Below are 13,968 nucleotides of genomic sequence, written 5' to 3'. Positions count from 1 at the left end.
TTGTTATTTTGGGTTTTGGATAGAGTGATGGATAGTCAAGATTTATTGGGATGCATCTTTGAGAGTGGCTACTCGTCGGAAATGAATATTTAGACCAGGGGTGTCAAACGCATTTTTGTCATTGCAGTCATCGTTTCCCTCGGAGGGCCATGAAGACTGTCAACAAGATGAATGGTAATAAAAAATTGCTAGCAATATCTAGTTTTTCAAAGCGAAGACAATTTGTAATTGTAGTAATGACAAAGTCGATGCAAAATATGTCTTTGCGGGCCACATACAATGACGTGACGGGCCGTATCTGGCCCCCGGGCCTTGAGTTTGACACGTTGTTTACTTTTAACCGTTATCCTCAATATAAATTTAGCAGAGGAATATGGGGAGAAGTGTTTGAGGAAGTTAGTCGGAGAAGGTCACAGATTAAGGACTTTATGTGCTGTTCTTTTATTCAGGCTGTGCACATATGATGTATGGTCTCTGTGTGTGCACGCTTGCGAAATAAAGCTCATTGAGTTTGTGTTTAATCTCAGTGTGGTGTCGAGGGAGCGTGCCACTGAGATCTTGAAGGGGTAAAATAAAAAAAATAAAAAGAAGCCCTCCTGCTTTTATCCTCTGCAAAGTCGCATTTTGTTTGAATGAGATGGAACGTGCCCAAGTAAGGCTTACTGCATGATCATTCTGAATTATTTCCCTAACGGCTCCTCATACACAAACGCACACGCACACACTTCTAGACCTTTGCTCTCCACTTCTCTTGACTCTTCATTTTTTCTCTTAACTTGCTTTGTTTTCGCAGGCGACTGAGCGTAAAGGCTTTGGTCTCCAAACAACAAAATGTAGAACAGGGTTTTTTCATCAATTGCAATAATTTTAGATCGACTTTTGTAACGTTTTCAACTTTTTAAACGCATCATGAGGGCCATTCTGCTGTGTTGTCTATTTTCATTTCATGAAGTATTATATCAGTGTTGATAAAATATTACTTACACCTAGAACTGTTTGAATAGTCAATTGAATGGTACAATTTCAGATTCATACGCCATTTCCTTTTAGAATCAATGCACTTTTTAAAATCAGAAGCTAGATAACAGCCTGTAAATGGCTGACAAAAAAGAAATGATGGCCATAAAACAAGGCCGCCGAAAGGTAATTTAAGCAGAGGGGAAGGCGAAGGATGAGAACACGAGAGCGGACAGACGAGCCAGTGACGGAAGCCACTTCTCGCTTCTCCCACTCATTACGGCAGTCATTCAAGTTGGGAATGAGAGTCCGACTCGTTGATAAATGGAGCCTGCGGGCCATAAAGCCTCAACGAATGCCACCGAACATGAAAAGGCGAATGGAATAGCGTGTTCCCCGTGACACTTGAGGACGCTGTGTGTGTGTGTGTGTGTGTGTGTGTGTGTGTGTGTGTGTGTGTGTGTGTGTGTGTGTGTGTGTGTGTGTGTGTGTGTGTGTGTGTGTGTGTGTGCAGGTGAGATTGGGGCGAGAAATGGATCATTTGCTGTACCTTGGCTCAGAAAGTGCCTGTTCAACAGCTTTAAGATGAAAGATTGTGCAATACAGCAGATCACAGGGATTTAAACATGTGGGCCAGGCAATGATTGAACCTTTATTTGGTTTTAGAATAGAATTTCCACAAGAAATATTAGAAGTGGAATTAATCCATTGAAGCATTTTTAAGAGCTGGGTTTTTTTGCCGTGAAAGAAATCTGAGATACGAGCCAGTGAACTCAATTCAACTTACGACTTCCAGCTGTTTATTGCCACTCCGAGATTAGCTTTATTGTCAAACTCGGGAAGATAAACCAATCACATGTTGTGGATTTAAATAAACCATTTTGTCTCAGGAAAGTCAGTTTATCTTAAAGCTAACAATGTAAAATGCCAACGACTCACATTATTGACATGAATTGGTCTATTGATGGATAAAACATCTGTTGTGCCTTTCAGTTCCTTGTTAGAGAACATCTAGCTATGGAAAAGGTTTTGAAGTATTCAACAATTGTGTGCATTCAAACAAAGGAGATCAAATATGCTGGTGCATTTTAATTTCAAACTGATGATTCACCTGAAAGTCCAATATAAAATAGTCTATTTAATCAAAAAGGCAGATTCCGGATAATTACTATTAGTATTACGAGCATTAAAGACAAAGAACTGGGAGAAGATACCACATTTTTCTGGGGAAAAAAATAGTTCTTCCAATGAACAAAAGCAAAAAGACTCAACGACGTTGTTGAAGAATAGCACCGAGCGGCACGTTAATGAGAAAAATATTGTTCCACATCTAACCTTTGAACACAACTAGCTTTGTGCCATTCCAAATCAATAATGCTTAGATGCAGACAATTAGTGCATGGACGTTTCAGAGAAAACTTTCAAGGATTTGACTGAGAGGGTGAAGCAATACAGAATAATTAGACCAAGGAAGTGAGCCATGATGTGTTGGAGACCACTGAAAATCAATCAAGCTTGATGACAACAATCAGTTTCAGTTCAAATGGATCAAGCAATAGGTTTTGTTTGGACCCACAAAGTCAACCATAATTTGTTGGATATTATTTGAAATCAATATTGCTCTTGCTCTGTCACAAACAATCAATTTATGGAGATTCAAAACAAAGTGATTTTGAATGGACCTGTGATGAATTGGAATTTGGACACCTGAGTCCAGCCCAGATATGTCTGCTGAGAAGGACTTTGGTGATCCGTTCCAAAACGGCGCATCGGTCATACTTACACGGGATGGTGCGCAGGTAGAGGTTGTCCCGTATAATCTGCTGGAGCTTGTGGTCCAGTGAGCCCTTCTGAAACTGCAAACTGAGGTAGTGGCGCAGGTCCGTGTTCAATACTTTTCCTGCAGAGAAGAGAGATGGACACATAACGGGTCAATACAACACGGCGACACTCCCTCGGAAAAGAGTTCACGGCAAAAGGAGAAATCAATCCGAGCCTTGTCGTCCCATTTCGACATCAACGGGTTAAAGATCACACTATTGACTCGGTAATATCATATCATTGGCTTCCTTTCTGCACGGCTCTCCAAAATGAGGTACGGGGGGGCTTCTACCAAACGGAGACAATGTGATTCCAAAGAAAACAGATACAACCAAAATAAATGTAGGTCATGTGAAATGGTCTCTTTTCGTGATTCGATGGACACTAATCTCATGAAAAAGAATTGCTCCTTGCTCATGGTGTTTCTGATTGGATCAAGTCAAAAGGATATGACCACCTGTTCTTTCCTCATCGTTCGAACTTTTGATTTGCACACCGAGAGAAATTACAGCGTAAGGACAAAATGTCCCATAGATTAGTTGAAGTGGATTTGAAACTCACGCATTGTGAACAATTCCAATCCAGTAAGTACACATGACGTATGCTTCCAACAACCTCACAAAGGATAAAAGGAACCGTGCCGAGGAATCTTTGAATGTTTGCCAAAGCAAAGCCCAGTTGCTGCAGAGACTCGCAAGGCAGCAGCAGCAGGCAGAAGCTTCAACTTTCTCTGAAATAGCATCATAAGGAGTTTTCAAAACAGGAGGAGATCTGCAATGTCTGCTTGGTCTGTTTGGAAAATCTCTTGACAGGAGGGAGACAGTCACCTTTGAAGCTCTGCACTTTATATATCTCAACGCCATTCTTTTTCTCTCCCAGTTTCAGAGCAAACCAAGCTCAGCAGGACTGTTCGGCGATGATGTGAATGCATCTCAGCAGGACTTAAGATGAGATCTTTGCAACTGTAGATGTAATGCATGTGCTGATGAAAACATCGCTATGGAGGGCAGATGGAATAATGATGAGCTTCGGGAATAGCTCTGCGAGCTTTCTCAAATCCTCTTTGCCGCTCCTCATCTTGCCACAGACAACTAAAAACAGGCCATTATTGTGGCAGCAATCCTATTATTTTGCATTTTAAAAGAAGCCCCGGCCGGATCCAGATTTTGGACATGCTTGAAATAGCGTTCAGAAAGTGCCGTCCTCCCGCGAGGTACAAGCCCGGCTCTCCACGGCTCGCCGTCATCAAGGCTGGTCAAAGGGGCAGAAAGAACTGAGGCCCAATCTGGACACTAAATCATAAAGCTGTCCCAGAAATGTTCCTCTTTGTTGCGATTCAGCTAGCACACGTGGGACTTGATGGGGGAAACAAAAGCTATTTGAACTCGACGCTTTCATCGGGGACTCCTACAAAGTCCGTTTCAAATTGGTCGAATTTCCCGATGTACCCTGACAAGGGGAAAAAAACTATTTGTATGGACTTGTAAAGTTAGCTAGCTAAGCACTTTGATCTACGCTTGAACGCTTGAACTACTGTCCCATATAGTGGCGAGGTTAAACACGTGTCCACCGCGTCAGTCTTGACATCCTCAATGGAGATGTCAGAAAGGTCAGCACAAAGCAGAAAGTTCTTTCGGCACTGTTTACATCTGGCTGAAAGTCCGTTGGGGATTTTTCTCCATACATAAAAATTGCTGTGAATTTGATATGAGCATGATGAAATATGATTGAACTGCCTGAAAAAGCCATGAGGGGAATAAGTTATAAACAAGTGCTGCAAACTTATTAACAGCTTGCATAAAACCAAAGTGTGGACATTGAATATCCACTGCTCAAAAGACTTCACAATATTGCACAAGAAATGCAGAATCCACCAAAATGTTGTACGTTTCAATAGCGAGGCATCAAATCTGTGGAATTTTGCCACACGCTTTGAATAGATGGCATTTTTGTGTTGAAAGATGTGTTTTCCAATTGCAGATTTTTTTGTAGTGATTTCGTATTTACAACTGGGCCGTTAAAATGATCAATAATTAGAAACCCCAACATGGAGTATCACGTTCACTTGGCGACACATAGTCGTGCAATGTGACGTCAAAGAGAGTGACACTTGCATGCTGCTCTACAAAAAAAAATACATGTATATATATATTAAACAGAAAAAACATGTCCACACACAAACAGCACTGCAGCGGCACTGTGTTGAATGTGTTGCTGCAGTGCAAGTGCAGTGTGTTGTTCACAGTGCCCTGTCAGGGACTGTTAGTGAGGCTGTCACATCAGACAAGTGGACTCGCTCGTCTTTTCCCCCCGCAGATAACGCCGCTATTGTAGCAGGCCTCATTTTTCCAGCGACAGTGCCTCAATGGACTGTGTTGTGGCCGTCAGAAGCTGAAGCTGTTTGGAGACTGAGCCTGTCTCCGAGGCCCAGGCTGGAAGCCAACACACGGTTTGGACCAAGAGGAACTGTTACATAAGAGAGTTTGGGTCTACATACTGTATATCTAACGGGAAGAAAAAAAAATCTTTTATACTGAGCCAGATGTTTTGAATTATGCACGTATGATTCCACAAATGGCATCAAAATAATGGAAAATGTTGATGGTGATATTGAAGAGAAACATTATTATAAAAATTAATAGAGAGTGAGCATTTATTCCATAGCGAGTCTGGGGAATGCCCTCCTGCGGCATACGCGACGTCCACCGGGTGTTCATTATCTGAGTCATCTCCCTGTCACTTAATTAAGCATCCACGGCACAAAAGGAAATATGTCATCGGGTCCAGCCGCAGCTTGCGGCGGACCGTGATAAGGGACAATTTGCACGAGCGTACAAAAATAGAACACGTTTTTGCAACAACAAAATCTTCTATTGACCTTTTTGCAAACACGGCATTTAGGTCAGTGAATATTGACTTTTCAAGGATCACTTCACATGCATTAGGATAAAGAAATTATTTTTGAATGCATCCCAAAATAGCGATTGTTTTCTTCACTTTATACTCTGAGAGTGACAAGCCCACAAATCACTCCATCGACTCTAAAACTGTTATTATTACATCACAAGAAAAAGTTACTGCTAACCTGATTGCTCCCAAACTACATCAGTAAGCCCGAATAAAAAAACATCACAAAGTCAGTATGAACATGTTTTGAATTTGCCCTGTGTATATTCAGATAAAAAAAAAAACACAATAGAAAATGAGCCCAACATCAACATCGCATGCATCCAAAGCTTCCAATCAAAGTGTTACACAGTTGCTTTTTAAATCCCTTCCCTTGATGCTTTGTGCAGGTAAATGCTTGGCTGTGACTCAGAGATATCCTCTTTGCCGGGCTCTTGTCTCAACCCCTTGGCATCCCTCTCTCATCGCCCACACTTTACCCCCGCGGCCGACCGTGGACATCTTTGGCCACCACCTCGGGCCGCTTTTTGACTGACAACCGCAGTGCAGTGAGCCTCGGCTCAGAGCGGGCTGGACTGGCAAAGAGTGCCATAAGCATCGTTTAAAATCTCACACCTCACGTAGCACCGTCAGATGGATTCTCTTCACTTACGTAAGCGGCACACGATGATGGACGGCTGCGGCGCATTCGGATGCGGCGTCCGTGCTCAACTGGCCGATAAAAGCAAACTGGCAGTCGTCTCGCACGCTCCGAATCTCCCTCTGCACACTTCATTTTACCTTATTTTTAAAGGTCTGACAAATAAGCAGCTTTTCTGTTTTTACATTTATAGGCACTAGAAAGGTATCATTCTTTGAAACTTAATGTTGATGACATCTAAAATTCAGGAGTTACCAAGTTTGTGTTTGTTGGGGTTGTTCCAGGTCAAAATGAAGTCCTACCATTTTTACATTTATTCATGTTTGGTGATGCTACTTGACACAAAATAAAATAAAATAAATCATTTATGATCGGACATTCCCCTTAGATGCTAAAGACTGCACGTATTCCTTTTTTGTGTAAATATATGACATTTCCAGCTGAGTGATTTTACAAGTAGACGCAATGAAACATCTGCTTCCACAGTAAAATTAACTAACCATATGTTCCGCCCACCACCAACTCCATGTATCCATCAGCGCTTGGGAGATAGCTGGCTCTCTGGTGTGCCCGTGAACAAGTTCTGCACAATTTTCATATTAAATCACATCACATCAGGTTTCTCATCATCATGACCTGATTGGTTAGGTGGAGCGATATGCGGCGCCACTTTCAACTTGACAAAACTACAAACTACAGTTACGTATGCGTGACGCAAATCAACCAATAAATAAATAAATAAATAAATAAATAAATACATAAATAAATAGTGAATCAAAATTTTTAGATTGAGGCATTTTTTTTAAATAAAATTTCTAATACCTATAGGACCAAAAATAAACAGATTATAGAGGTTCTACTTTGTAAAAAAGAAAAAGAAGTTTTGTATTCTACAAAACAAGTCCTTAAGAGTCTCCGCACTGTTCTACACGACGACACAAATATATGCAACATAAAACAAGCACAACTCAAGTGAAATGTGTTGTTTATAGGCGGGTCCTCCTGATCCCAAGCTTGTCGCCACGTCGTGTCTGCATAAAAGTGAAGCCGTGTTTCCACCCCCCTCCTCCTTTTATTGCAGAGTACAAGAGGGGTTTAATTATTGAATGTGTGAGTCCGAGACAACAACTGCATTAGATGCCAAAATGAGGTGGAAGCCGAGCAACACGGCGAGAAAAAAAAAAGCTCGCCGTCGCCGTGTTGTACGTGCACTGTAGGCCTAATGGTGCGGCCATGATTCCCAACATGCACTGGCACCACCTTACACAAGTGTGAAAAGCGTTCACATTGAGAACATCACCTAAACACCACACTGCAAACTTGATTCAATTCATAACTGCACCCTATACCCCTGCTAGCCGTTACAGTAATCATCTTAATCTAATATTAATGATATATGAATAATCATTATTATTGAATGAAATCCTTTTTGATTACATTCTTTAAAACTTGGTTTCTAATGTTTTCTATTCCATTATATAACAACCACTGACTTCATTCTGTTTGATGTTGTCTGCAAAAAAAAAGGAAAAAAGCCTGAGTCATTCCTAACCTAAGATGGCTGTCGCGAGGCGCTTCACCATTAATCCAGCCAGCCGGCCGCGAGGGAGCGATAAGCGAATATCAGATTTTATCTCGGGAACAAACTACAAAGGGCTGTCTGCGGCGGCTATCGCACAGGAAGCGGGAAAATCTCTGCCGTACCTATTTTAGCTCCAGGTGAGACGTTTTGGAAATCCTGATGGACATGATCGTCCCCATCGTTTGGGTGACAGCAGAAAAATAAAGTGAAGTAGAAAGAAGAGCGATGAGAGGGCACGTGGCACTCATGTCTTTGACATTTAACTCACGGCGGACTGGTTTCCATGACGAATGGCACATAATGACGAACAACCCCTTACACCAATGGTCAATTTAGCATCTTCAGCGAACCTAACTTGAATGTTTTTAGAGTGAGCAAGGAAATCATACAAGTGGAGAAAATCGAAACAGACATACAGTACTGTTTTAACAGATTCAAATTTATATTTAACAGACTCGGATTTTTACTTCACAGAAAATGAGCTTGTTTCTTTCCAAAGGTCTGGAATGTATCCACAGGGATAAACAGGGACTATTATTCTTACAAGAATAATCCTGCTAGAGTGCTCTTGTTTACACTTTGTTGTCATTTCAGATAAGTGGGGGTGTGGACTAAATGACAAGTCAGGCTGCATTTGTTTGCCATCACAAAAGACTCAGCAGGGAAGAAAAGTTGCAAGCTCACTGGCTCATCTTCCTCCCAGGGCTACCAGCTCTTTTTCATGCACATTTTTTTTTTTTAAACCATGGCGACTCCTCTATGGAAGGTCGTCGTTTCCGTGCTAGGCGAAATGCCGCTACCACGTGCACGTTTTATTCTTGAGTGAGCAAAGAGCATTGCGGGGGCATCTTGGGAAAGTGCACTGAGTTAGAGAGAGAGAGAGAGAGAGAGAGAGAGAGAGAGAGAGAGAGAGAGAGAGAGAGAGAGAGAGAGAAAGAGAGAGAGAGAGAAAGAGAGAAAGAGAGAAAGAGAGAAAGAGAGAGAGAGAGAGAGAGAGAGAGAGAGACACAGACAGAGACAGAGACAGAGACAGAGACAGAGAGCGCAGCGCCCAGATGTTTACCGCACACACAAGCACACACACACACACACACACACACACACACACACACACACACACACACACACACACACACACACACACACACACACACACACACACACACACACACACACACACACACACACACACACATTATGAATGCAAGACTACTGCAAATAAATGAGCGCTCATGCCAAGTGAGTTCACATGATGCAGTTAAGGCGAGGTCGGTTGTGGACAAACGTCTGACAAATGAAAATTTGTGAATCCACACTCGCAGTGGCCTCTCACAATTTTTGAAATTAAAAATGTTTGCTGAGCCATCTTAAGTTGTAATAGCAATGTTTACCACTAGATGGCAGACATCATTCAACAACCATTACACCTCCAAGACTATACTAGCGATGCATTAGAGAAGAGAAAATGTGTCCTTGCCTCGTTTCGTCGGGGCAGCCATGAGGTCAAGGAAATTCTGTCTTTAAAGGTCAATACATTCACCTCATCAAAAACAAAATTGACAAAATTGACCTCAAGTTTCTATCAGACATGCAAGATTTCAAGCTAAGTCACCACTATAGCAAAAAAATATCAAAAATGTGGAATGCATTTGACGAATCAATCACTAAAAAACAGACATGTGTTGTCCTTGAAGAAACTGTTTTGCTATGCGTACAATCCCATTTCATCTCCCAGTAGCAGTGATGAAAAAACGGTGCCCCCATCATTTAAGGTCGCCATCCCCGACCTCGACTTTGCTTCGCAGTAATGACAGGCTCATCCAGTAGCTCGTCAAAGAGCGCCATGGCAACCGAAGGACATTGCAGTAACTCACAGTGCACAATCTTAATCCCTTTCTTATAATCCTGCTGTCTGAAAGAAAGCGCAGATCAATTTGTAACAATGAAACCAATGAAAAGAACGACTCCATTCTCACACGGTGAGAAATCCGGCTGCTCCTAAGAAATACAGTCGCTGTGGCGTTAGAGTATCCTCACTCTGGGATAAACTGCTCAAGTCCATCACCAAGCCTTATCACCTCTAAGTGGCGCTTCCAGTTGAGGAGTCTGCTGGGAAACAGATAGAAACGCACCCTGCTACACTCCTAATAGGCGAAAAGGCCACAGGAGTTTGGGGGAGGGATTGTCCCATTCGGCAGCAGAGTAGCTATCAACTCGCAGGCCGCCCGCCCGCCCGGATACTGTGCGGTAAATACGGCAAATTTAATTCCTTTCCATTTTTCTTGGCTTTTCAAGCAGAGCAGTTACGGCTACAAAAGCTTACGGGTTTTGAAAAAACCCAAATTCAGAAGCCTGTAAGGCAAACACAGCGACTTTCTATGACTGAGGTATTGGAATAAAAGCACATTATTCACCATGAAGGCCAGTCGCTGAAAACAGTCATTGAACTTAAAAGTCCAGGTGATGTAATCCATCTTTACAGCCCAATTCTACTTGCAGCGCTGAAGCCATTATGTCCTCAAATCAAGGCTATTACCTCAATCAAAAAGCCAAAGTGAGAGTTTTGATCACCGTTTTTGTTTCATCGATCGTTATCAGGATTGGCCCAAATTGGACAACACATTTAATTACATCGTTTGGTCTGGAACAAAGAGTAATGAGAGTAATGTTTGTACAAATTCGATATTTTGGGTCATAAACATTGATCATGTTTAATCTTTGAGATTGTTGGCCCTGACCCAGTTGGGACGCTATGATTGGGACAAATCAACTCTAAACACACCTCAGACCAAAAGATCATCTTACATAAGATAGGCAGGCGTTTGACATCCTTGGTCGGCAAAATTGGGACAAAATCAGCTCGAGTGTCTTTGTGAATATCCGTCTTTATTAATTTTTTTTGCTATTTGCGACAGAGCTCAGTCCTTATTATCGTTTGTTCTTGCAGTACTTGACAACAGAAGTCTCTTGAGTGGCAGCTAACCTGTAGACTTGGACATCTTTACTCCAAGTCGGTCCTGCACTGTCAGGCTGCCTCATGCATGTTTCTGCATGGGAGAGGGGGGGGGGCATGAAGTCACCAAGGACAGCGTGTACAAACTCACCAGAATCGCAAGAGATACAGACTCGTCTGGCTCTGTGTAGATGACTACCGGCCAGGGAGAAGTCCATTTTGACACCTCTGTGGCTTCAGGGAGAGTTAGCCCTTCCCTGAGAGGGAATAATATTGTCAAGGATAGAGGGACGAAAGGAAAGAGGAGGAGCGTGGGTGGCCATGACAACCCGGCTCAGGTGTGCGCCTTGACCCGTTAATAATGGCGCATACGGATTGTTCGTCGCAAAGATGGACATGAGTCCAACGTGGATCAGGTGTGAACACAAGCGCCACGCCACGTCAAGTGTGGAGTGACACGTGAGAGCGTCAGAAGCTACCACTTTTAGCGAACTCTAATCAGTGGATCCGACAAAACTGCAAATAAATAAATACATTTAAAAAAAAAAGATAAAATTCCACATTTATAAAGAAGTTGCTGGTGGCTACGAGCATCAGGTTTGTCTTTAATAAATCTGGGTTAGAATAAAAAAAAACGAATAAGTGCGATTGTGCATAATTTAGGAGAAAATTCATCCTTATTTCAGTATTTTTAACGTAAAATGGGCGCCTTGTGATTTCGGTAAAGGTTAGCAAACACTAGTTTATTGCAATTTAAGCATAGAGCCTCAAAATAACTGATGCTTTGATGAACTAATCTGAAAGACAAATAAATCAAATTTCAACTTGATTGTCAGCCATTATACATCATTAGCCAAAACGTTCACATCCAGTAGGCATTTTCATCCTGATTAAAGGAATCAATTTTAATGAGCTTCTTGTTGTTTGCATTGATTGAAGAATTGGAGAATGACTGCCAAAGTCATTACTTGATCTTTTTACGTGACATTTTAGCACAAAAGACCAATATTGTTTGTGCTTCTCCAGCGCAATCTGCGCACAATAATTATGTCTATTCAAATTGAATGGAGCCGGTGGTAAAAAAACATGTTTGCATAAACCCCCTGAACCAGCAGCTATGGACCACGCCACCAGAATCTGTTGTTTTACTGTCCACATGGTATGCACGTCAAATCCATTGAGCTACCCGAGCGGAAAGCGCCGCCGCCGCCGCCGATACACTGATCCTACAAGACACGGACGGGACCTCAGGTGTGCAAAAGCACGGACAAATTATGTAACCGACTCACTATTGCAGGGGGGTCCAAACTTTTTTTCTCCGAGGGCTGCATATTTTCACCTTTAGTTTATTAATCACACTCCAAGCAATTCCACCGGCTTCCAGATATCAAGCATGAAAGGCACTTTTAAGTTTTTATTCGATTTGATTGCTCGACTGATAATTTGCTTACTTGAAACCCACATCAATTGTTACTCTAGCAACAGCGACTTGATGTCATGAATACGGAAACACTGCCAAGCACAAAGCATAACTACTGTACATACCATTCACTACTACACAATGAATAATAGATTCCACTCATATCATATGGTGGATATAAATCCATTCCTCATTGCCTCCTATTTTCTTGTAGAAACAATACAAAAATAGGACAGTAAGGCAAAAGCGTTCCAGTCAAATTGCATCAGTGCACTGACCTAAATACTATCTCAGGATGTAACACTTGATTCCGAACATTTTAGAAATGAGAAGAAAATGGACGTTATGGTAGGCACAAATATTCTAAAATCAAGGATTGAAAAAACAAAACAAAAAAAACGATAATGTCGGAAAAGGGTCTTTTTACTTCTCAGCATGCTGACGTACATTATCCGACATTATAGAAAATGGACTACTGCGCCATGTGGAGAATGAGGACACTTTCAAATCTTTTCTTTTCAGCAAAAGCGCAACATTGAGAGTTTGTATTCTCCATGTTTGTTGTCAGTAACTGGGTTTAGATGGTTCTGATCAGAATAAATGACCACATCAAATACCTCCATTGGAATAAAAAGTCTGACATTCCTTTTGCCAATCTGAAACAGTCGAATCAGAATAGCCAAGCTGCTCCCGTTGTTGCTTTATCAGTTTTTATCATAACAAATTCATACCATAATATGCTCGTACCAATTTATTATTTACTATTAGTCTGACAAAAAGCGAGAGATGTTGCATCTAACTTTGGACCTCAACAAGTACCCAAAGCCCAACAATTCCCTGAATTGGCGCCTGACAACAGCAGCGATGGTTGCAGCTGAGTAATCGTCGTGCCGCCTGCTAATTATTCTACGTTAACACAACAAGAAGCAGCTGTAATGACTGTATTTGCTTTCAAAGAGAATTTCACGTCATCTTTTATGGAGTGGGTGGGGAGGAAGTGACTTTTTGATGATTTCAAGGTTATGGCGAGGCTTCATTGACCACAACAACGCCCAAATGAACACAAGCATTTTCACACTCATGTACACACTGTAATTGTTAGGTCTGACAACGTTTCCGTAAATCTGCAGCAGGGGGACGCTGACGTGTCGTTATAAATTATAGACTGGATTGAGTGCTGAAAAAATGGACGGGACAGCGAGGCCACCTTCAAGCTTTCTGATGATGAAGCACAATGGCGGGATAAATCAACTTGTCAAAACACTGGGCGGATCAAGACCACCCGTCCTACCTCCTCCACGTTAGCCCACCCCCTCAGATGACACAGCTACGTTTATTTATCCACAGTGATACCCACCAGGAAAACATTACAGAGAGTGGGACAATGGATAATTTAATCAAGTGTAAGTGAACCCCCCCCCCCCCAAAAAAAAAAAAAAAATCATGCCGCTCTGACAGATAATCCGCTTTCCTGGAAACGCTCCCAACAGGATTAGCCCCCGCAGGAGAGCCGGGATGCATTTTACGGAGGGAGGCAAGCGAGGGATGCAAAGAGAGCCAGAGAGCAAACATAAAGCGGGAGGGAGGCAAACAAGCCGGCAGAATAGGGAGAAGCCATCAAGGAGTGAATTATATCCAAGAAGGAGGAAAGATAAAGAAGTACATTCAATATTCAAGTACATTCTCCC

At 42.1% G+C, this 13,968-nt stretch overlaps 1 protein-coding gene across 3 annotated transcripts in view; it reads right to left on the bottom strand.

Moving 5' to 3' along the window:
- magi3b (membrane associated guanylate kinase, WW and PDZ domain containing 3b) overlaps window positions 1-13,968 on the bottom strand; it is a 70,916-nt gene that overhangs the window by 22,155 nt on the left and 34,793 nt on the right. For all 3 annotated transcript variants that reach the window (XM_085923529.1, XM_085923531.1, XM_085923532.1), the window contains exon 2: window positions 2,741-2,857. In XM_085923529.1, coding sequence (XP_085779655.1) covers window positions 2,741-2,857 — 117 coding nt within the window. The remainder of the gene's footprint in view (window positions 1-2,740; window positions 2,858-13,968) is intronic.

This window comes from Syngnathus leptorhynchus, chromosome 11, assembly GCF_054491065.1.
Source record: "Syngnathus leptorhynchus isolate UIUO chromosome 11, UIUO_Slep, whole genome shotgun sequence".
NCBI lineage: Eukaryota > Metazoa > Chordata > Actinopteri > Syngnathiformes > Syngnathidae > Syngnathus > Syngnathus leptorhynchus.
Note: the sequence above shows the minus strand (reverse complement) of the source record. Positions and strands in the feature narration are given on the sequence as shown.